General features: G+C 34.6%; 1 protein-coding gene across 1 annotated transcript in view; it reads right to left on the reverse strand.

Moving 5' to 3' along the window:
- Nucleotides 1-4024: 4024 nt before the first annotated feature.
- The window catches only part of LOC145693512 (protein takeout-like), an 87248-nt gene continuing 64944 nt past the window's right edge, over nt 4025-26328 (reverse strand). The window contains exons 2-4 of the mRNA XM_081769581.1: nt 24968-25101; nt 13084-13233; nt 4025-7345 (exon numbers count right to left, since the gene is read on the reverse strand). Of these exons, the coding sequence (XP_081625707.1) occupies nt 7191-7345; nt 13084-13233; nt 24968-25101 (439 nt within the window). The 3' untranslated portion in view covers nt 4025-7190. The remainder of the gene's footprint in view (nt 7346-13083; nt 13234-24967; nt 25102-26328) is intronic.

A 26328-nucleotide genomic window follows, 5' to 3' on the forward strand; every position in this document is an offset into this window, starting at 1 on the left:
TACCTAAACTTTGTATTTGACGAAACTCAAACTAAACATTTGTGAGATTACTTTATTTTTCTGTGTTTTTTTTTTTCATTTCAAATGGTTTTAGCAAAATTTGTGACCATTTTACATTAACTTGCACTACTAATATAATGAAGTAGCTTATATTCAGTGACAAGCCTCACATTTGAGATCTAATGTGGGTTCGAAATTAATTCAAATTAACACATCGAATAGGTACTGAGAGCATCCATTAAAGATCCATATAGTGGTGGCTTTAGCAGGAAGTCACATCGGAAATATTTAAAACTTTTACTCTTTAAATTTAGGAACGAAAACTTACCTTATAATTCTTCTATACAAGAATTTGAACATTATTTGTTTTCTTCTTGTAGTTTGAAGCACAATTTGGAAGTCTTAATTTTCACTGATGTAATTTTCTCTCAACTTGCTACTGCTTCTATGGCAAGTTCGGTGAGGGTGGATTTTCTCGAAATTTTCCCGTTTCTCTTCCACTTCCGCCATTATCACGTATATCTCATCATCGTCGTCTTCCTTAGCCTCGGTGCATGAACGTAAGATATTAAACTAGAAAGCAAATACAACGAAATCCTGCAACACTTTTCGTTGTTATATGACAACTACATGAGAGCGCTGATAAAGATTAAGCCTTACCAAGAAAAAATTGAGCTAGGAAGCTGAAATCCCACACTATTCCACATATTCCCCTAGCAGGACAATGCATTATTTGCAACATCTGCCCTGCAACTTTTCTAGCCCTTCTAAATAGAAGTATTTTGTCTGCTGCTGTAACCACTCATCTGTAGCTTCAGTTGCCGCTTGGACACTGAAAACTCTGAATCTTTGTGATTTTTTTTTTTTTTTTTTTTTGAGATTTAGGAACAGATAATAATCGGATGAAGCTAGTTCTGGCGAAAAAGATGGTTAGGCAACACGGGAAAGCCTAGGGTGCCCAATGTGTCCTGTGTTTTAGATGTCGTGTATGAGGAGGCATTGTCGTGCAAAAGCAGAACATCTTTGGAGAGCTTGCCACGACGTTTGTCCTTGATGTTTTCGCGCAACTTCCTCAAGAGACCATAGTAATATGCTGCGTTAATAGTTGCACTCGCTGGAAGATAGTCCACCAGCAAAACTTCGTTCTTAGCCCAAAAGATTGTTGCCATCTGTTTCTGTGCAGATTTCTACACAGGGCATTTCTTTGACCGTGAAGAAGAATTGTCCTCCATTCCTTGGACTGTTCTTTAGTCTCGGGATCATAACAATAGGTTCACGTCTCATCACAGTTACGAGATTCTCCAAAAACCAACCTCACTTCTTGCTAAATGTTCCAAACCTGTCCGTGAAGTTCTCACTCTTTCCTGCTTTTGTTCCTTCGTCAGAAGTTTGGGATCCACTTTGCTGCAACCTTCCTCATATCCAGATCATTATGAATAATGGTACAAACTTTTTTACGTGATGTGCCTAAACATGTAGCAATCATTTTGGCTGATATATTCGACGATCTTCCATTATCATCTTCTGGATGGCTTGAATTTTTGGGGGGACAGACACAAAAACATTCCTGCAACTGGTTTTCGCACTTTCAGTTCTGAAGTGGCCAGTTTGCTACCCAGCGTTTGACAGTTGCATATGACGGCCTACAGTTCCGTCGCACCTTTCCCCTGGACGAAGAGAAACTTCATGACGGTCCTATACTCCTGTGGACTGAAGCTTGCTGGAGGTGCAGCCACGTTCACTTCTGTAATGAAAAAGAAAAGGGTGTTAATATCACAGTACATTGCATTTTCCAACATAGTCTGTATAGATTCTGCTATATATATATACCCTGCCAATTTCAGCTTCCTAGCTCAATTTTTTTCTTGGTAGGCTCAATCTTTATCAGCACCCTCTCGCACGTAATATAGGGAATACAGTTAATGTCATAATTAACAACAGTTGATTACTATACAAATTCATCCACTATTATTAGATTTACAAATTATACTAACGAAGGTCAGTAGGTAATGAAATCTTTCAGAGCGGCTACGCCTGTCTATCTATCGGTCTATCGGCAATGACATATTAGGGGGGTCTATTTAAAAATATTAAATTAAGGACAACAAGGCTACCAGCACTTTTTACTTTCAGTCGTGCCATTTAAGGACCAACACTGGGCAGACGGCTAACTGCCATATCATTCGTCCATGCGCGACACTTGACCTCAGCGTTAAAAAAAAATCACAGTAGTAGTGTTTAATCCTACTTTTATGTTTCCTCACTTATTCATTATGCAGAGACAGGTCCGTTGACATTTGAACAACTTCCAGAAAGCGACGCCTGCATATCTTGGTTTCGCAAAGCACGACAACTGTATCAACACATCTATCATAGGATGACCAGACGTACTGATTTTCGCAGTAGTACTATTTTTAGTACTACTACGCGGCAGTACAGTCCTATTTTTCAAAGAGCTGTCCTGCGTGTTTGCGAAAACGCCTAGAAAATCGAGAAATGTCCTTGTTTCTTAACATGTTCTGCGAAGTATCCTGAGTTAACTTATTTGCAACATTTAAATACTTCATTCTTTGTTCACAACATTTTGAATCACAGGAACTCTTTTCTTAAATGAACCACTGTGTGTTTTTAACACCCTTCAAAAAATTAGGAAGGAGAACAAAATGTTTACAATACATTGTTTTTACCAAGAAGGCCTCATTAGATGTCGGTAGAACAGGAAAGGTTTCTTAAAGTTACAATAGTGATGCAAACCAAGTTAAGTAGTTCCCTCTTGCCAGTCTAAATTTTCCCTCGTTCCTTAAAATTATCCCACACTCCGAAAATCTGTGTAAAAGAAGTCCTTAACCGTACACGAAGTTTCACTGTACGTTCATAAAAATAAACCACTTTGTCATTAATCAAAGCATTCGGAGTTGTGTTTAATTCCTTCAATACTTTTGTACAGCACGTTTCTTTTTTACAAACATTAATGATTAACTTAGGTTATCGTTATCTGAAATAAGGATATGAGTATTGCCTACGCGGTAAACTATCATATACTATTATATTTGTGTCCTACTTTTCGCTTGTCAAAATCTGGTCACCGTAGTCTATCAGTCTCTCAGCTGTTGTGTAACAAAGTGAAGAAGTTGTAGTGGAAAAAGTGATTCCGGAAACAAATTGCATTTCGGGAGAGTACTAGTACGTCATGGATCCTTTGCATGTAATCTGAATCGAAACACTGGCTTTATAATAAGATATACCACTGTTAGTTCTATAATTAATCGTTACGTACAGCATCCTTCTTCACAATATACATAACCAACGAACTCGTATTCAGATAAGACATCAATGAAACTCAGAAGACCAAGACCGAAGTAGGACAATTTTTCCCTATTACAGCTGAGACTTTGGCCTGTGCAATGGTCCATATCAGTTGGCATTACATCCATCATATTCGGAATGATGGGATGAAGAATCTTAGATAAGGAAAAAGTTTATTTTTTCGAATAGAAGCGGATCAGTCTACGTATCCTGGTAAGCAAAGCGACAAAGGAGAAACTGTGACAGGCGATGCCCCCGAAGCCAAGTCCATGGTAGGTATATCAAGCATATTTTTGCTTTCACCTTTCAGACATTAAGCACGGCGATACATTAAGCACATTTTCGTAATTATGTATACCCATGTATAAAATTATTGTCGCATGTCTGTAAATATGTTATTCTAGGTATATAATTTGATAAGGTATTTGCTTGGCATTTCTCATAATGTTAGTGTATGTATAATCGGCAAAGACATGTATGTAGCAAATTTCATGTCAAAAGAGCAGTAAACAAGAACAATGAAACAAATATAAAATTTTCTTCTCTATTTAGCAACATTTTATTTTACTCATTCTAATTTTCGTATTGATAATTGTTTTCCTATGAAATTTACCACAAATATACATTTTCCGATTATACACATAGCATCAGTATTAAAAGTACCCTGGAAAATCACCATTAAATTATATTCTTACAAGAAGACAGTTATAGATATGCGACAATAATTTTGGACATGTGTGTACATTATAAAGTGATTACAATGAAACAGGTAACATGATATAAAATACTTTATATCAATATTTATGTATACATGTATGTGACTTGTAGTATCAATTACATAGTCATTTTTTACAAATAGCATCGTTGCTAACTAAAGAACACGTATATATCGAAATAAAACAAATATATGACATTTCTTCTTACATCTATTGGTCACCGAAATATATCCAAAAAGCTATTCACTTCATTTTTTTTACCTGCCGACAATAATTAAATGTGATGTCAAATTCCAGGAACCAATATATTCTACTATCTAAGAAATAGCTTTAATTTTTAATTCCACATATCTCCAAAACTTTTTACAATTGTTTCGCAACTCTTGAGTACCTAATGGTTAGAAACCTGCTTATAATACGTGCTTCTAATTCCTTTCACTTTTAACTTATTCTAGCAATTTTATTTCTTCGTTGTTTATTGGCAAAAAACACACATATATATATTCAATTAATGAGTGAGACATGTTTCCCCACTGGTACTTCTATGTTAGATGTATATACCTAACTCATAAAAAATCAGAAAGTAATTCTGAGAACAGTTACAAAATGCAACATATTTTTTTATTACTTACACCATTAAGATTACCTCATACATACAAACATGTATCTATTTATACTTCCATCAAAATAAGGTATCAGAACACAAAGGAATCAAATCCACTTATCAACGTTGTGAGAAAAGAAGACATAAGATTTGAATGGTATGCTTAGTACATGGAAGAGTTAACACCATTTATAAAATATTGTAATAGTAATTTAGAATCTGAACACGATTCTTTTAAACTATGGAAGGAGTTGCAGAGAGAGATCTCAAACATGAAGTATGTCCAAAATGACGAAAAAGTGAAGTCGATTCTCTTGTGCACTGAACGTGCCACATAATGTGTTGAGTTTTTTTTTTTTTTAATGTATATACTTAGTTTATATTATCCAATTCGTATAACTACGCTGTATATTGTCATAATATCGTATTTTTTGAAACTATGAAGTTAGTCAAAGGCGTATATTGATAAACGACGGAATATTTTCAATTAATTGTGTATAACACACAGTAACCTTTTGTTGTTTAACGTGTATTGTAAATAGGTTTCATATAATTCGCAACAAACATGTTTAATAGATCTGTATTGTCACATATACAATTGAAAATAAACGAGAAACAATTTATTTATATCTATTTATCTATTGTGTATATATAGGAGGAAATAAATGGTTCCCAAAGATGCTCACACTGTGTTATGCAAAATAAATTTACTGTAATGTATTGGTCTGGAATTATACTAGGATTCGCTTGGTTAGCTCTTTACCACTGAGACTTCATGCTCTCATAACGTTTCTTTTGTTATAGAGTATATCATACTTTATGATAAATATATGTAGGTAGGTAGGTAAGCTTCATATGAGCATTGTTGTCCAATTGGTAGAATGATCACCAATAGTCCAGGACGTTCCTGATTCGATTCCAAATAATATTTATTAAATTCGTGCTGAAGAACATCAGTTTCTAAGCATTCTTAGAATCTCCAGTTTTCTCTTATATTCTCATTCTACTGATAATTCAATAATAATTTATTTACGTACAGTATATCATTTGTCTTTTCACTTATACCAACAATTGTCAGCGTTTTAAACAAAAGATTGCAATTTTAGAGAGTTTTGGTATAAATACTAATCTCTTATTAAATGGTAAATATATTACTCCTACCCAAGAACAACAGTGCGTATGTTTATCTCTCTAAATACAAATGTAGAAACAATATACGTACGAGGTATCATAGTGTATATAACTGTACTTTACATACAAGGGATAAGTAAATCAACTACTTGCGCTTCGTTTATATGCAATAAAAAAGTAAATGATGAATAGCTACTAGAATCAAAAGATTCGGCACAATCATTTATTGACTACAATATAAACAACAAAGTTAACGGCTAACGAAACCTAAAGGTCAGACACTCTGTATGCAAAGTTAGTGGCATATTGACTAGAAGACAAGAGAGCCCAGCTTAGGCAAAGTACAAGCAGGAAACTGTGTAAAGTCTTGTATCGCATACCGTACCGAGCACATACTTGAAAGAAAGGTCTCTCTAATGTTGCCAGTGAAACGTACGGTCAATACACTAAGCTCTCTCTATCCTCATCCTCTCCAGATCCTCTCTGCCACAGCTTGGCTGTCGTGTTTTCTGGCCAATATGCAAATAGTATAAAACATTTGAAATCAATCACGAGAATATTGGAGTTTTGTTTAGTTTCATAAACAACGTTAGTAACGGGATAACAAGAATGCATTGTGCATCGTTTGCATCCAACTGATAATTCCAATGTTAAATAAATTTCAAACCATTCAGTTCTTACAAGTTCTATCTTTTTCACTCATCTTTGGTTTGAGAAACTCACAGATTTATTGCAACAACTAAAACAAGGAAAGAATCTGTCCTAGCGAAACATACCAAGTTACGATTATTATCACCAATTGCCCTAAGATTCAACTTTATAATATACTACCATATAGTTTTTGATGTACCTCAAGGTTGTTTACGTGAACCTTCACAGCTATAACTCATTTAATCAACTCTCTATTTTAAATCCTATTTCGCCATTTTAGATGTCTAAGATTTTCTACTAACAGCATTATAGTCTATTTTACACTGTATTTATTATTTCACATGAACAGAGGGGAAATAAGAAATTACAAATTTTATCTCAGATATTCGTCACAAGCTAGGCATGAGACATTCAGGTTAGTTAGGCCGAACTTAACAAAGACTGGTTTCCGTAAAATATGTTCATTTTGAATCGAACTACAATTCTTGCAGTCATTGTCCATTTAATGCAATATAAGTAATCTCAACATTGGATTAATCGAATTGTTTAAATATCAAGTTGTTTGTGATCATATACAGTTTGTGGAAGCCATAGTCTCTATCATAAAGAAAAGAGTTTGATCGATTGTCCACAGTGCACACGTTATTGGCGTTTCATAGGAAACAATGCTTTTGCTACGGCATCACACATATATGAAATAAATCAACAATAAAATTTTGAGCTTACGGCTATGGTATTTTTCTAATTTAATACTAAATCGTAAAACTAAGATCCTTTAGAATTTAAAGTCCAGAAAACATCTTCTTGTAAGGAACTGTGTCGAAAAGTCTCTTGGTTAGACCCAAATGCAATTGGCTGAACACTTCTTGAATCGTTGGTTTCAATTCACCAATAACTTCTTTGTTATTCTCATTTAAGAAGTTATTCATAGTTGCTCCTGAGTAAATAGAAAAAAAAATAAAATACGTCAGTAAATATTTCACTTGGAATTTCTTGGCAGTTTAATGCAGAAACTAAATAGTATAATCATAAAACTTTAATATTGATACACAATGTAATCGCAAAAATATTACATGGATTTCTTAGGTTAGTCATTATATTTAAAATATATGCAGTATGTATTACTTGTATTCATTCTTTTCTGTTCAAAAGTATACACTAACGAATACATATAATTCTGTTCAGTCTAAATAATATTATTTTGCTTGAACCTAGGTTTTAATTAAGCTAATTTTGATACCTGTAATGCAAAATTCACAGATATATGTATGTGTCTTTATTTACGTGCATAATTTTCGGCCACATATGCTCATGCCGTTATCAGGTTGCCTAGCTTCAATGAAACATAATTAATTAGTTTATACTACAAATTATGATGAAATCAGAATATTTTCACTATAGCACACTTTCCTTTCCTTTTATAAACTAGTTTGTTAGTCACATTTATATTTTCAACCAGAAACTTTCGACTACATTTCTGAGCTTTATTGGGGTACCTAGAACGGTGTAACTAGACGTCAGTTAGTTTAATACACAATCTATCTCCTGAGGATTTCAATCCTTGACCTAGATAACGTAGGTGTATGAAAAACATATTCATAAATGGTAACCATTAATGTCGTAATTCTCAAGTAAGAGCGAAATATTTGGCTTATCATAAAGTAACAAGATTAAACACTATTTTGTATAATTGAATAATTATTAAAGGTACGCAGTAGATGTAAAATGTCAGTGCTATTTCATGTAAAGTTTCCACCTATTTTATATCAGAATCAACTAATATTCATAAAAGATGTTCACACGTGTCATTTCGCTTATGAAAGAATACATAAGCAAATGTACTAAGTTCTTGTTCAAAGATTCACGACAAAAGCCATATTTGTTCTCAAGGGAGACACAAACAAATTTATTGTGTTCATTGCTAAGGTTCGAGAAACGCTTAGATACGCCAATGAAGACGCTTAGATACGCCAATTTTCTTCTTAACCCAAAGTTTCAAGGAGTTATCAAAATTGTTTATGCATGCTTATTTTCTTCTCAAGCAAGACACAAACAAGTGTATCGTTTTGTGTTCATCCCTAAAGTTAAAGAATTTATGAAAATGTTTAAGACACGCTAATTTTCTTCTTATCCCAAAGGTTTAAGAATTCATGAAGAATTCTTAGACATACCAATTTTCTTCTCAGGAGAGATATAAACAAGTATATTAAGTACAACCGTAAAGTTCAATAATTCATGAAAAATACTCAGATGAGCCAATGCTTTTTTTCTTTTTTAAGGGAGATATGAACTATTGTAATGAATTCACTTCTAATATTCAAGAATTGTTGCAAAGTGCTCATGTACGCTCAGTGTTTCTCAAAGAAGGCGTAAATAAGTGTGTTAGATTAATTTGAAAAGTCTCGTGCAGAACAAGAAGTATAAAAAAGTATAATATTTTGAGGAAGGATACTGGTATTAAGAAATGAGGACATCAAATTCATGGTGATAGAATATTATGCACACACTACGTGTTTTATGATTTTTCGTGTGAAAAATTAAAATACGTAGTTTTATTAGAGTATGTGGCATGTAACTCTAAAAGCCCGGCACAAGATCGAACAGTGGAAAACTATAGGCCAGCCAATTGTCAACGTTGGTCCTATGCTCTAATTGGTAGTTTTTTTTAGAGCATTTACAAACCAACTCAAATGCCAACGTTCTTCTTATAAAAGAAATTAAATAAGGGTTGTGAGTTGGGGTCGAAAATATTGGATAAATAATAGCAAGTTCTTGATTGACCAATACATATTTTAAACTATGGTGGAACACTGAATCTTTCATTTTTTCAATTGCATATTTCACGTATGCCGTCTATTAGCCTTCAAACGACTTACCAAGTGTGCTACCAGGGAAAGATTAAAGAAAGATTGTTTTGGTGGCAAAATTCAACACTTCGAAATTATTCATGGTGAAAGGGATGAATATTGTGGTGTAAAGATTAATGATTCACAAGATCTTGATCACAGTGATTGAAGTACATATAAAAGAACGAACGAAAAATAAAACTTTACTCTGCCGAGGCAGAGAAGGACCTCTAGCATGTGTTTGCTATTTTATCCGATGCTTGAAAATGAGAATATGATGTGAGCGTTAGTTACGTGATCAAGTGGAGAATATCGTGCATAAGTTATTATGGATTGTGAGTGTTATTATATCTCTTTTTTTAAGAATTGCATGGTTAAGAGGCAATGTAGGACAGTTTTGAAGGATCCGAGGGAGTTTTGTCTTTATCTCTATAATTATCATCATAGAATTTCTTTTGGAGCATTTTATCTGTGTATCAATGGTTGAGTCTGATAATGACTTCTCTGATTGGTTGCAAATTTGTGACTGTATAGTATTGATTGGAATAATCCTGAAAGTAACTGAAGATACGTCGTAGCCAATATCGCTCTGCTCGTGAGACATCTTGAATATTTTGTAGTGTATAGAGATTGTGTCTATAGAGCAGAATGGATCTAATGGCCATTTTATATAAATAGGTTTGTTCTTAATATTCATTAGTTGGTTGCGGCCAATACGGTTTAGAGCGAGAGTAGTTGTAATCGCTTTCTTCCTAACTTCTTGTATATGTGCATTTAGAGTTAATCTCTTGTCAAGTAGAACGCCAAGGTATTTTGCTGTTTTTGTGACTGGTGCGTTCTGGTTTAAGAATCTTACTTTGTTGCACATATCTTCGATGAGGTGTCTTCGTCTTCTGGGAGGAATAAAGATTATGACTTGACTCTTCTGTGAATTTAGCTGCAGTTTCCACTTTGTGCACCATTTTGAAAATTCATATATTTGTCTAAGTTTATTATTCATATTATTAGTTTGCTATTATTCATATATTTTTAGAGTATCTCGTCTAAGTTTGAAAGATGTCAACACGTAAACTTAAGGCAGTCACGTATTGCTTGGACGCGCCAACCACAGAAGAGCAACGGCTATAACCGTTTTCTCAAATAGTGAATTACACACGTCGTGGGGCCGGGAGGAAGTACATACATATCTGTTGTATATCTATAAAAGTTGAACATCATGAGGGAGGCAGTACCAGAAAATATCAAGCTAAACATGATTTTCTAGGGCATTCGGATATGAGTTAGAATCGGTCGGGCTGTGGTTATACCGCGGGATTCATTACTTTGAGGCTTCAGTGCCAAAGGAAAGGCGAGGTTGCCTTATAACACTCGTGTGCTAATAATATAGCTGCTGATGAACTCCTGCTAGGTAGAGGAGTTCCCTAATCCAGTACGTATAACTGGGAGCGATCCTGGCTGTGGCCTCACATGGAATGGACATAATCCATTCTCTCTACTTGTGAAATGGGATTACATGCCATACGGCAAAACGGTAAAGGAAAATACCGTCCATATTGAGCAAGCACAATGGGCCGATCTACAAATACAAGGCAACGAGATCGAAGAAGGCAACCCCTAAGGTTAGTAAAGACTACCAGGCCAAACATCAGCTATATTCATTAGCAGTAAATAGATAATGTAAGGGAACTGTTATTTTTGGATGCTATTTGTTTAGAGGAGGTTTGCTTTACACATTGGAGGAATTTCATAAGGTATGCTTTTCTCTCGCGCTTGAAGCCTCTCGCGCTTGGTGATATTTCAATATTTGGACATCGAATAATCGAATACACTCAAATAATCGTTTTACACTTCAGATATTACGACATAATGGAAATTTTGCAAGTGGAAGGAATGATTCTACATGATTTTTGCTTTCGAAGGTGAACCATTATAGAAAATAAAATACGTCACTCATGCCTTGTGTTTGTGTCAGCTTGAAGGTACTCAACAAGCAAGTTTTACCAATGGGTTGTACTTTGTTGATTGTATGCACTTGCATTGTAATTACAGTGACATGAAATGAGTATATATATATAAAATGAGTATATATATATCCGTATCGGCACGAATGTGGGATATACGAAAAATCCGTTTCTCTTGCATGTAAGGGTCATGAAACGAGTAAATTCCTTAAAACCTTTATTTTTATCGATCATCATTTGCTTCTGTCATCGCTCGAAACAAAAACACGCTGTTAAAGAAGAAAAGGAATACATATTTCTGAGCTTTCGGCAGCTATGGACATTTTAGCCCGTCATGTATGAGGCGTAATGTCTCTCGACAACCCCACTATCATCAGAAGTGGGGGGAAGATAGGAATGGGAAAGGAAGAAAGGAATGGAAAAGGAAGAAAGTGTCCTGGGACCTTGATATTAAGCACATCCGGCAAATGCCTGGTGTGAATAAGGAAAACTCAGGAAAAATCTCAATCAGGATGACCGGCTTGAAAAGGCTTTCACACTTTTCCGACTGAGTGTCCTACTGGGAATTCCGGGAGTCCCAAATGTCCCGGGACCGCTCACATCAAAGGCGACAGCGTTAGTGACTGCGCTACGCGGGACCATAATACACTGCTAAGTATCACATTGTAACTATTATTACGAGGATAAGTCAAAAATTATCCGCAATTTTGACATAACTCTTTTTACATTTGTTCATACTGACATCTGTCCTCGTTTATTTTATTGTTATGCTATTATGGTCATGCTATGAAAGTTTGATCCTGATTCTTCAATTTGTCTTCCTTTCGTTGCAGATAGATCATGGCCGCTCCATTAGAAGTTTGCACCAAAGGGGAACAACAACCAGTGACCCAATACTTGTGGTCGGAAGGTATATTAGTGTCTAGGAATGGATCGAAAAAATACAAAAATAATCGCAGAAGTGTTACACATGAGGAAGGAGCCGGAAGACCATCTACAGCCACAAATGATGGCAGCATTAAGAGTCTTCATCCCGGCGAAATTAAAATACCGCTAATTTTACAGTAATTATGTGATATCTTCAAATAGATAAAAGATAATTGTAATATGGAACAAGAGCGCCCTAGACAATATTATTTTGCGTGAGGTACTGTTATCACAAGTCACGTAGTGGCTTTCCGTTTTCAGCTGTTTAGAAACGCGAAAATAAATGCCGATTTTCAAAATGGCTCGAAATCGAAAGCAGATAAGTGAATCGTGATAACGGTTTCTCATTTAAAATAATATTGTCTAGGGCGCTCTTGCTCCACATTTCGATTATCTTTTATCTATTTGAAGATATCACATAATTACTGTAAAATTAGCGGTATTTTAATTTCGCCGGGATGAAGACTCTTAAGAGTGCACGTGACATGGTTCTGTTCCATCCATTCGTAGACACTCCGCTGCGACAACGCACTGTGTCCGTATTGTGCCGGAAGTCTTTGATGGATTGCAGCCCCTGATACACCTTCCGACCACAAAAACCTGATCATTACTCATTGTTCCTCTTTGATGCAAATTTCTAATGAAGCGACCATGATCTGTCTGCAACAAAAGAAAAATAATAGAGGAATTAGGCTCAAATTTTCATAACATGACCACAACAGCATAAAAATAAAATAAACGAGAATAGAGGTTTGTACGAACAATGTAAGTGGAATTATTTCAAAATTGGGGACAATTTTTGACTTATCCTCGTACTATCGATCTCTAACAGTGACACACCAATTTATTTCAACTAATTTACTATGAATTACAACTATTAGCTTAAACTAATCAATTTATTAAATTTGACTTAGTCGCTATTTAAAGCTATGTTGACTTACCTAACAGCTGATTTCCGTTGAACAAATTTTCGAAATTGAAGTAAGCTTTTTCAGCATTTATAATCACTTTAAATTCGGTTAATTCCATGTATAATTCGTTATTTCTAGTCACAGGTTTTCCATTTAGAATCCATCTTGAATTTAGATTGACTGAAAAATATATATAAGGTGGTTTTAATCAAAATTATTAATTTTGTAGCGAACATTTCTAGTTTTAAAAATATCTTTATACACAGTTAATATCATAGAACTCATCTTTCATACACTGAGAAAAAAAATTGTACGTGACGTACGTAAAATCGTATGTTACATTTGTAAATCCTGTAGTTTTTGGACTTAACGTTCAGCAGACGTATAACTGAAAACGCATGTTTTATAATACTTTCTGTATAAATGTTCCACTTGTACGTACTTTCCGTATAAAACAATATAGGCGGTCAGGATCTCACATACAAATGGACGTATATAACATATAGCTGACGAATGTAACATATGTATATGTATGTAATATAAGGAAGATTGCTAGATGTCAGACATCTTGCAACAGCATGATGTAACATCTAAGGGCAGTGTCTAAGTAGCATAGGGATAACATATGTTCTGTACTGATTTCTGTAGTAAGCAAGAGGATTCCGTATATATGTACAATATACCGCTGTCCGGGGAACGGATTTTTTCTCAGTGTCCTTAATTGTAACAAGAAGGATGATTTTATGCTTGATAAGACGATACGAATTATTGTTTTTCTTGATTTTAAGATTATAAATTCTAAATTGATTATATGTTGCATTATGCACGTTCTTTTCTCTTTCATTTCTTATCATACGAGTTCTAGTGTAATTAGTCTGGACATAAGTTTATACTGTATTGCTATAACAAAACACAAATTAGGTAATGAACTAGTAATAATACTAAAGTGCAGATTGTGAAGGATGAAGATTTTAGGCGCCGTCTGTCCCAAGAGTCAACGACTTCAGAAACGCAGAGATAGCAATTACCGTCGAGACAACGAAAAATGGATAACATATCTAAAGTCTGGGAAACGAAGGACCAGGTTCAGGTAGAAATGCTCAGATGGTTAAATTCAAATTTCATTGTGGCAGAAGAAAGGAAGAGAGAGAGAGAGAGAGAGCCGACATGTGGTTGTGAATAAGAAGCAAGTTGCACAAGGCAGTCAGGCCTTCCATTGCTTCATGTCATCACCCCTAACTGTAGCCAGTCCGTACCTTGTCAATATTGAGAGAGCTATTCCCAAGTAATGATTAAGGAGAATTCGTTCATGGATGTTATAAAATACAGGATCTGCCCATACGTTATCTTCATCCTGTTAAATCAATGAAGCCGAAAAACAACCGGGCATCGGCACGTCTGATTGGTTACGCTCGTTTCCACCATCGTCTGAATGGCTACTTTCGTTTCCGCCATGATTGTTGGCTCAAAACATTGTGATCCTATTGGCCTGAGTGGGCAGAGATGGGGTGGCGAAACTGTGACGTATAGCTTCAAGATTTTGTTCTAAGGGCAGATCCTCCATTATATAACATCCTTGAATTCGTTGTCCTTTGGCCATAAGCTAAGAGACTTCGCAGAACAAGAACGGCGTCGAGTTTCTAGGAAAATCTCGGAAGCGAAAATTAATAGACAAGGTACTTTGCTCGAACATCTTCCTTTAAGTTAAAATTCCTCGTCCTTCTTGTCTATTATACACCTTTTTGATAATCTATTTTCAATCCTTGGCGATTAATTCCAGCACTACTTATAAGTACTAAGAGGGGTTAGTCAAGTAAATTTTCAAATACCCTATTTAAAATTACTTAAGATACAAGCTACAAGAGTTGACAACTCCACGTTTACTCAATATCTCAGGTGCTAATTTCTAAAAGTAAATGTTTCCATTTCCAGTTTTTTTTCTCTCTAAATTGATCTTTAACGAATGTTGAATATATGGGATGAACTCTAACGTTACGAACGTGGCAGAGGTGACTATGGAACTCGTTCGATACCTGGAATATCATATTTCTAAGATCGCATTCTGACGCGAATTGCATAACAGCAGATTTTATGACGATAGTGATTAACTGTAATATCTCGGCTGTAACGCTCAATTCCCAGACCTCAATATTATTGAGCACTTATGTGGAGCTCAATCTCCAAAGCAGACATCTTCCTCCACCATTATTGTCTACTGACCGGCATGAATAGTAGAACAACATTTCATTCATGACCTACGTATGTGCTTACGTTCGACAACGAATCAGAGTTGTTCTGCACACTACACCATGAACCCACGCCGTACCAACCAGATAAGTTGTATTTTATTCCCTTATTTTGATAACCATCTCTGTATGAAAATAGTAGTCAATTCTACATTCTCTGAGGGTTTCCGCTAAGCTCCTTATCATTTTCTCTACTTTTTCGTTTGTTTCAAAATAATTTAATAGCAACAACGAAATTATAATTATGAAAAGTACGCCAATTGTGGTCAAAATTAAATAAATAATACAACTAGTACACGAAATTGTTTTCCAGACACATCAAATAACTGATAAACTATTCTATTTATTAGGATCACGCAAATGAGACTTACAATATTGTAATGTTAGTATGTTCATACATACGTTATTTCATACAATAACTTACTCCACTCCAACACTCAATAACGTACGTTATTCCATCCGAACATGATCCTTTGCTACTGGGGTAGAAATTTGCTGATCTTAAAGCAACCTAAATCATATGAACAATACATTATTAAACAGTTTTTAATTGATTAACGATTTCTATTAATCGAGCTCCAATATTTGCCACGTTTTCGATTATATTTATATCATTATATTCATAAAGATGTGACATTATTACTAAGGTACTCTAAGAGAAACAGAGGAAGAAAACGATGTCGGTTGGAATTACGTTACAACAGGCTCAATATTGCAAACAGGTCTTCTCGGGTTAGCAAGCAGGTAAAGACTGTTGTATCTTGCAACATTTTGAAGGCTGACATTGTCCTCATCTTCAGGCAAATACGATAGGACAATAGAGTGCGTGGAATATATTCTTCATGTGTGTCTAATTGGATTTTTCTGCTTGGTGGTTGAAATGGCAGCTTCTAATTGGTGCTTGAAATGGCGGGATATGATTGGTGTCCACGTGTGACTCAGTTGGAATTCTGTGTTTCTGTTAAGTGCAATAGGAAGTCCAACCTACGCTCTAGCCAAGTGTCTTACAACATTACTTCAACTATATGTGGACAATTGTGAACACTACGTAAAGAACTCAACAGAGTTTGCAAGAACCTCAAGACGATGAAGTTCTCATCCAATGAAATTATGGTTAGCTTCAACGTTGTTTCATTGTTTACCAGAGTTCCGATCAAGGACACAATACTGCTCCTTGGGAATCACTTCCTGCCTGAGATATTGGATCTCTTTCAGCATGTTCTTACTTCAACCTTCTTTCTGTACTGTAGTGAGTGCTTTGAACAAACAGACGGCGTCATCATGGGTTCTCCACTCTCACCTGCAGTAACCAACTTTTACATGAATCACTTTGAACATGAAGCTCTGAAGAAAGCACCACTTGTACGCACATATTTCTATAGATATGTGGATAACACCTTCACTTCCTATATGGACGTAACGTCTTACAGGAATTCCTGCAATTTCTCAACGACCAACTTCCGAATATTAAATTTACGATGCAAGTTGAACAAGAAGGTTGTCTCTCATTTCTTGACATCATGATATACAGAAGACAGGATGGCAGTCTAGGCCATAACGTACAAGGAAATCAACACGTACAGACTTATATCTGAATGCCAACAGTTTCCATCATAAAGTTCAACGACTTGGAGTTCTCAACTCCTAAGAAAATAAAAGACTAAGGTTGTATGCAGGAATTAAATACGGATAAGTAATAAATAAATTTTCTCTAACAATTTGTTTCACTCAATGTAAGGCAAAAATAATTAAATAAATTATAGAATAGAAAATTAATACATTCACACAATTTGCTAATTGCTGCAATTGCACATTAAACTTTCAAATGTGTAGATTTTAAACACACCTAAATTTCATCTTATAGTCTATCCTTAATACTACAGCTTTAATGCACATTCATAGATTTATGTTAATAATAATATTAATATTAATAAAATAATAATAATAATAATAATAATAATAAAACAATAATAATAATAGTAATAATAATAATAATAATAATAATAATAATAATAATAATAATAATAATAATAATAATAATAATAATAATAATAATAATAATAATATATTTATAACAGAAACACTTCTCAGCCTGTGAGTAAAGCTAATTTCTAATCGCCAATTCGCTGCCAGTTTACCTGCCTCCCTTTAGTTGAAAATGGGTGATGCTGATGCTGAACATAAACCTGCTTCCTGTTTAAGACAAAGACTATGTTAAATGTAAATAAGATGGTAGTTACTTATATAAAATACACTTAAGCATTTATTCTATATCAAGCTAGGGTAAAAGTAAGGGAGAACGCGGCGCAAAACCATTACCCTATTTGCAAAAAATATCTATGACGTCCCTGCACTTCCTACAAAAAAATTACAATTGGCAAAGATACGCACGGGGAGGGAATGCCGTCTTGCGCCTCCCTCCCGCTTCATATCCAGTTTTACCCCTAATATCAATCACCACATAGTTCAGTAACTAAACCTCAAGCCCACAGTATATAAACCACTCACGGCAGTTACTGTTTACCTTTATGATTGTGCAATATTTAACAAGTTTTACCGCCAACCCATTCAAGCAAACTGTAACCATATTTTGGTTTTAGTACTCGTATTGATTTTTGTGTAACCGCACATTCTTTTGGCAAACTAGAAAGAGATAAATGTAAGTAAAAATTATAAGTGCAATTTTAACCTATAGTGTTTTGTTGTGTACAACTTCGTGTCCGTGGGTTTTCTCGGAATACTCCCGTTCCCCCCTCCCCAATTCTCATTCGTCCAATTGATCAATCGTCATTCGCTTGTTTTAATTATATCCCTCTCTTAGCCTGAAGGGTATAATCTTGGGGTTTTTAACTGAAATATTTCAACTATCTTGGGGTTTTTAAACTATATTGTATAGTGAACCGAAAGCTCGGGAAGAGGAAAAACAACATCAACAACAACAACAACAACAACAACAACAAATAATAATAATAATAATAATAATAATAATAATAATAATAATAATAATAATAATAATAATAATAATAATAATAATAATAATCAAGGATTGAAGTTTGAAAAATTTTACTCAACATTACAAAGAATTATATTACAAGAAAGAGATTTTTTTTTGAAAAAAAAATAGATAAAATAGAGAAAAATTGCCTTCTGATTGTAACAACGAGCAGAGTAAAGGACGAATCAGAAGAGGAAAATGAAATGTAATCTTTAAGTTTTACGTCCCACGGTTATGCCGGTTAGGCTAAAGGAGACGGTGATTATGAGAGATGAGTGAAATGGTGGAATGAAGGAAGTGGGAGGAAACGGGAGAATCCCTAGAAAACCCACGAGCACGGTTTTTGTCCACCACAAAGTCCACACGGTGCGGGCTGGGATCGAACCAGGGACCCCAAGCACCGGAGGTGGACACTCTACCACTGAGCCACCGCGCCACAGCGAATCATAAAACGTATTTTCCATATGCACGCATTAGATCCTTCTTTAATAGGAACCATATTTCTAAACTATGAACTGTTTATATCTGGGTATTGTTTACAAAACATTTCTTTTCCATACGTTGAGGTTGATTTTATATCTTCTGTATTTCTGAGTAACTTATTATAACTTTGGATTTTAAGCTATATTTAATACTATCTATTTGATTTGTTGTTTTGATACAGGGGTGGACAAAGGCAAAATTTTCACTCGGTCAAAGTGACCTTTTGGCGTCCCCTCCCCAAGTCGTAGTCTCTATTCTATACATTTTGTTACAATGATTTTAATATTTTAAAACAATTTTTCAAAAAGAAAAATTAATACATTATATAGGTTTTCTCTTTCTTCTACATGCCATGTCTCCATTTGTCGATACATCCCTCTAGTATTGTGAAAACTCAATTCTTCCATGGTGGAACGGAAAAATATGTAATTGACGCCACTTTGCAAGAATATAAACCCAAAAATTCGGTGGAAATCACGTTATAAAATTTACATTTTAAGGGTCGTTTTGGCTCCCTCTGAGGACTCCGGTTGCCGGCCCTTGGTCTGATCTTGTTTCGATGTGGTCTATGTCAATTTTTGATCTAAATCTACAAAAGAATATTGTCAGGAATGCAGAACAGAAGAACCTACTAAGAAACATAGATCGTGTACGTTGGATGTGCAACTAAAAAAGAAACAGGAATTAATTCTATTATAATTTCTTTTTTGCAGATAAAAGATGGTGAATAAACTGTTTATGGAGGAAAGGTGAGCTCAGTTATTATTGTGGCCAATTGGAAGCATCATAGTATGGATGGAAGTCAGGTCCTCTCCTACGTTATTATTATTGCTATTAATGCTGGCATTATTACTGTTACGACATTGTCTAATGATGGAGCGTTGCAAGGAAAGACATAGAAATATTCCTTGTGACCTCTATTTTTCTCAATTTTTATAAATGATTTACCACAATAATTAATGATGGCATGGCTGTCAGTATTAGATTGTGCAAGGTTATTAGTTATTACAAAATGCACTAATAAAGTAACAGAACTTTTACAAGAACAGCCAACACGATTAAGAATGTTAGCATACTACGCAAATACCTCTGTTTAAGCTTCCTATTAGGGCCTGTTTAAGCCGTTAAGGCTGTTTAATTAGGTTTATATCCGGGTAAGTGTACGACAGATGCATGTAGTATGAATTAAGCCAAAAGTTTAAAAAAAAAAGTTGGATATGTCACTAGCGGATTCAAAAGACTCGTTTGGAGTAGATGGTTCTCCTCATGGATGCTTAATACAGGCTTGAAATATCGAGTATTATATCATATCAGAATGAAGTAGTGCAATAATTTTTATATATAAGCCTACAAGGGCGCCCATCAGGGAGGGCAAGGTGGGGCGTTCGCCCCCCCCCCCTTTAGAGGAAATTGTGCTTCGGAAGATCGAAAACCCAATAGATATTTTAGAATACCGCAAAATTTGAGACTACATTTGAAATGTCGCTTATCTTGACCCCCTTGGAAATCACAACATGGGCGCCCTTGTAAGCCTATAAAAAGGTACCCTGTGCATCCTCTGTGGATCCGAAAGGGGAGTAGGTAAGATTCGAACCCTAATTTCCAGGGTGAGAATCTGGTATGCTAACCCCAAGACCGTACCAAGAACTGGTAAACAGAGTTCAATTTTAGAAATTTTCCGTCTCTCTCTCTCTCTCTCTTCCTGGAGTGCATCTCTGATGATTATTTTGTTGTGATATTCTACGGCTTGTGCGCTTAAAATATTTTAATATGGGAAATGTGTTCTATTAGTTTGGAAATTGTTCCGTTTTGAAGATCAAACTTATTAAAAGATAAATTTATATTCTGACAACACTGTTGAAGTAGTTTAGGGGGAACTGTTGTACCTTGAGCATAGTGTATCTTGAACCATTTCCATTTTCTCCCAAGTGCTTCAACTTAGCAACCCTGCGTGCAGCCACGTGCAAGATCGTTGTTAGCAAGGTCGCCCGTTTGAACAACAGTGATTTTCAGTGAGGAGGACTCGTGTTATACGTGGAAGTGTAGTCACATACCCATGCACATTACTTTTGCGTTGCAAGAAAAAAGTGTAAAAGTTCGTGTGTTCATGACAACTGAATTTGGATTAATTCACAATCGAATCTCTGTTGTCCGGTAATTCTAAGCAAATTTTGTTTTTAATTGCAATTCATGGTAGGGTAGGGGAATGGTTATTTTTAGTGGCGCAGCACACCTCGTGTACCTGGGAACAAAAAGCATCGTGTCCCTTGGAACATACATTAACCTTATAAGTTACATCAATGATTTCCGTTTTTTTGATTTACATTAACCCTATACCATGCCTAGGAGCAAAGGTGGACACAAAAGAAATAAAATCGATCCTACAGCGATGAAGGAGGCCTTAGATGCAGATCGCACAGCAGATCAGAACAAGAGAATACCATATAGAGAAGTTACGAAAGTGTATAATATAAGCTTGGCTACCTTGTCAAAAGAAGCAAGGAAATATAAAACTACGGGGCAAAAACTATCAATATATGGTGAACTACGCCGTGAAACAAGTATTCAGTGTGTCTGAAAAACCTGCATTGATGAACTATATACGAAATATCTCAGAAAGCAATACTGTTTAATGAAGCAAAACGTAAGAAAATTAGCATATAAGTATGCAGTAGAAAGATCAATGGCAAACATACCAATGTGACATTGTTTTAAAAAAATCCAGATCAAACCACTAGCTATCCTTCATTTATTGGTAATTTATCTTGTAAGTTGGTTACCGTTTTCTTTTTCACAGTGGGTATATATTTTTCTCATTACAAATTCATTATCTGTAGTAGTTTTGTGCTCTATGTTTGTTTCTTTCATTTCTTTTTGTTTAAATATTAATACTTACTTGGTAGATTCATCACGTAATACACAATTGCACAAACTAAGCCTATTTTATTTCAAAATATTGTACAATTTACTATGTTTCAAGGTACAAGAGTATGTTGTACCTTGAAACACTTTGAGTCATTGCATTCATTAGTTAATAACTGACTTTATAAATGTTTCACATACATAATGCAATATAAGAATTAAAAATGAAGCACCCACCTTTCAATTCCAAATAAACACTTTTTTTTTTCGAACATATTTAATTACCACTTCTACGGCATTTTCGCTAAAACTCTTCCTAGGTACAACAGTCTCCCCTACATGTTTTTGTTCTTAAAGTTAAGATAGTCCACTTTGGAACTACTGTGTATTAAAACCATTGCTTTTCCTCGCGTATTTTGCAATCTATGAATCAAAGCTGTAGCAATAACTCTCGTCAAACAACTCATTCTGTTTGGAACATTGCTTCGCATTAGAGATGCAGTCATCTTATATACAAAATAACATGACATATCGGTATTTGAAAGTAAAGATGACCATATTGACTAGCAACATTATATTGTTTACTGTATATATATATATATATATATAACGTTACTAACATTTTTAGAGACTGTTGAAATACATCTAAAGTTATCTGAATTTAACTTTAAATTTTACCATTAACTGGGTTGATTTTTCTCATTTTTTTCATTATGCTATAAATTCAATACTTCTGTATAACAACCGTGAAGACCGGACTAAAGTTTTATTACCCATGCGGATCAACTATCTAAATTTGTTTTTATTTATGTAAAATCCTAATTTACTGTTGAAAAGCATTTGTGATTAGTCCAGAACTATTGATTCAATACTTTTAACATTAAAACAAGACGAAGAATGACATAAATTACATTATTATGCTGATACTGAAACATTTCGACAAAATGTTAAGAAGCCATAATGAAACAAATTCTCAGAAAAAGAAATGGCATTGAACATTTGGACATCTTTGTTTCTTCAGCAGTTTAAATACAATTTTCTTCTTTCCTTTCAAATGAACAGTTTTCTATTTTACTTATTTCTTCTTCGTTTTTCAACTGTCTCTTATTTCGTTAAAATTATTTTCTTATATACAATTTTAAAATATAGTAATGACATAATTTAAGTAATAATATACTTATATCTTATGCAAATTCATTTTGTAAAAATTAAGAGATAATTAAGTAGACATGAAGTAGAAATCAGGGAAATCATGTCATTAAATACCCAGTTCATTTCAAAGAAAATAGAAAAAGTATTTCCTCATATAAATCTATGGAATTAAAAATATTTCCCACATAGATCTATGGGATAAAAATACTTCCCCATATAGATATGGTATAAAAATAATTTCCTCTACAGATCTATGGGATAAAAATAATTCCCCATATAAATATGGTATAAAAATAATTTCCCATACAGATCTATGAGATAAAAATAAGCACCATATAGATCTTTTGGATAAAAGATGCTTGACACCGTTAACAACCAAATGTTACTATATTTTCTTGTCCTATTTAAATAAGGACGCGATTCAATAGTAAAACTCAAGTTTGTAATTATTTGAATATTTTTCCTCCTGTTATTCGAAAATTGGAATCGTCGATATTCATTTTCAATATTTAAACGTTTATTCGTTATTCAAACAATTAATAGAGTAACGAAGAACTGACGAATTGACAATTCGAATGTTCTAATATTGAATTATTCAAATTTTAACAGCATCAATTGGTATTTTAATTGTAGATGATGATCAATTACTTTCTGCCATTTTTTCGTCAACACCAAAATCCTGACACTATAACTGCTGTTGTTAATGGTCAAAAAATTTTGAAACGCGGCTTTCACAGGTCTCTTTCGAAAGTAATTTAACACCATTCAGAGGGTTCTGCAGAGACCGGTACAAATTATAATCGTACGGTTTAAGGTCTGAGCTCTATGGTGGATACATTAAAGAATCTCAGCCAAATTATTTCAGTATCTGTGGTGGATACATTAAAGAATCTCAGCCAAATTATTTCAGTATCATTAAAGATGTATGCGATCAAGATATGCCAGTGCGGTATGCGATATCCTTTCTGTTGACCAGATCCTGGTGTTTCTTTTGAATTGTTTGATACACTAGAGCTAATTGTCAAGAGTACAGGTTCAAATATACCGTTCTACTGCACGATAGTGAACGATGCTTTTCCAATCCCACCAAATGCACAACGTAACATTTTAATGCTTCTGAAATGACACTGGTTCGTTGCGTTTTAGTATAGATTCACATATTGAAAATGCGATCGAGTAAATGTAGTTAAATCACATTATATTACTCAAACTTTGAGCTTCGTTTTGCAACCAGCTTTCTCCAAATGTTTGGTAATGGATATTTAGTTTATTGATAACATCGTGACTCTTTACATTGCGGTCTTGTTCGACTTTTGCCAGAATCTTGTCAAGTTGTCTGTGATTAGTCGCCCACTGCTAGGAGCATCTTTTTTTATTAAAAGTTCCAGAACGGAAATGGAACCATCTTTTTAGTTGTTATTTTTCATAAATTATCTTACCCAGAAAGAGCACAAATCTCTTCATGTGTCTGCGCAACATTTGCGCTCTATCAAAATAAGACTATAAAATGTAGCACAGTTTTGCGGAAACTTCATTTATCTCCAGAACGCAGTATCTTACGTTTCATTATATAGTTTTTAGATATTCCAATATATTTTGTACGTCTAATAGCTTTAACTATCATCTGTGAAATGAAGTTATACCTAGTCCTCTGCGACTCATTTACTATGAAATTGAGAACACTAACGCCATGTCCGACGGAAAAATCTCAATGCTATTTAGAAACTCTGATTTTCTGGTGATATTTAGAATTAGAACTTTAGTACATCATTCAGCGCCTAGAACAAGGATAGTGAACATTTTTTTGTTTTGTTTTAGAGATTGCATTGACAAGAAGGCCAAATATGATAATTTAGAATAGACCTTTTCTGTCGTTATTTTACAGTTGCTAGTTTTATTAAATAATATATATGAAGATGTAATAAAACGTTATATAACCTATTATAACATCAGAATTATATTTCTTGCATATTTCGTATTTCTCACATAATTTGGTATTTTTCACAACAGGCTAAGAACTCCACATTTTATGACTCTTTAAGGCTCAAGTTCTCCCCACCACTAATCTAGAATAAGTTATAAATCTTTTGATTAACGAACAACTAATAAATCTGTAATAGAGGGTTAGTATTCAAGATTTAAATGACGTACCATCATACAATTCTAATAAACTTACACATTGTGAGGTTACTTTTTCCATTTCCTGCTATCGGTAACAATAGAATCCTTCCTTTGATGTCGTAATCACCAATAATACCGTAGGAATCGAATGTCAAATCTAATTCTAGGTGATAGTTCTTGGGATCAGCTCTGAAATAAATAGAAATAATTAAATAATAATAATAATAATAATAATAATAATAATAATAATAATAATAATAATAATAATAATAATAATAATAATAATAATAAAATTAAATTTGTGGTCACAAATGATAAGGTCAATGGTTAAATAATAAAATGTGTTGTCTAATTCTTTAGATTTTGATTGATTGGTCGGAAATAAACGTCATTTTTCAGGATTCAGACTCCATGAAATGGGATCTAGTATTAGCTAATTACCATAATAACAGTTCTGCAAGACTATACTGTTTGTCTGAACAATATTCTACCAATGAGAACATAACTCTACGATTCAAATCTTCCAATCAGCATCGCACAAATTAAATGAAGAAGAGATTAAACAAGTCACTGTACATGAAGAAGAAATATTGGTGTCGTTCAGGTAGAGGACTTCTTATATCACCTGCTATACATAGATCGGAAAAGACATTCCGTGGGCAAATTAACCATTGACTAGATGTTCTTTCACTCCTTTGACAAGGATAGTACTTGGGCTCTGACGGGTAAATATGCACGAAAAGGAAAGTATGTGCAACGCTAACACCCTGGAAACAAACAGTGATGCCCGTTTTTCTGCAAGATGGTGTAAACGTCCGCAAGAGCAGGGCAAAGCAGAACACGTACCATAACTACCGGGCATCTATAAAGTCTGACCCCGTTCCATTTTTGCGAAAAAGGATTAGGTGGGTGAAAAAAATCAGCGAACACGTATCCCATTATTGTTAGGAGCACACAGTTTGAATAAAAAGTTGTTTCCCAGGGTATCCCGGAGGGTCCCAGACAGGGTCCAACCAAAATTTTCAAGTGGTAAGTGGGGTCCAAGTAGTAAGATGAAGCAAGTCCCGAGTCTCTACGCTCAACTTGTACAAAATAGTAGGCAGTCAAAATGTCAACACAATTGTCATTTTAAAAAAGTCTGGGACCACTATTTTGAATAAGGTGCGCATACAGACTCAGGATTTGTTCAGCTTGGTTCTTTTCACAATACCTTTCAAAGGACATACTAATTGACCCCCCCTACCTTATCATGAACCCTGTTTGGGACCTTCCAGGGGACCCTGAGGCACAAGTATTTCATTCAAACTGTGTGCTCCTAACAAGAATGGGACACGTGTTCGCTGATTTTTACATCCACTCAACCGTCTCAACAAATATGGCCCAGGGTCAGACCTTATAGACGCCCTGTAGTTATGG

This window comes from Thermobia domestica, chromosome 8, assembly GCF_964235325.1.
Source record: "Thermobia domestica chromosome 8, izTheDome1.hap1.1, whole genome shotgun sequence".
NCBI classification, from domain to species: Eukaryota; Metazoa; Arthropoda; class Insecta; order Zygentoma; family Lepismatidae; genus Thermobia; species Thermobia domestica.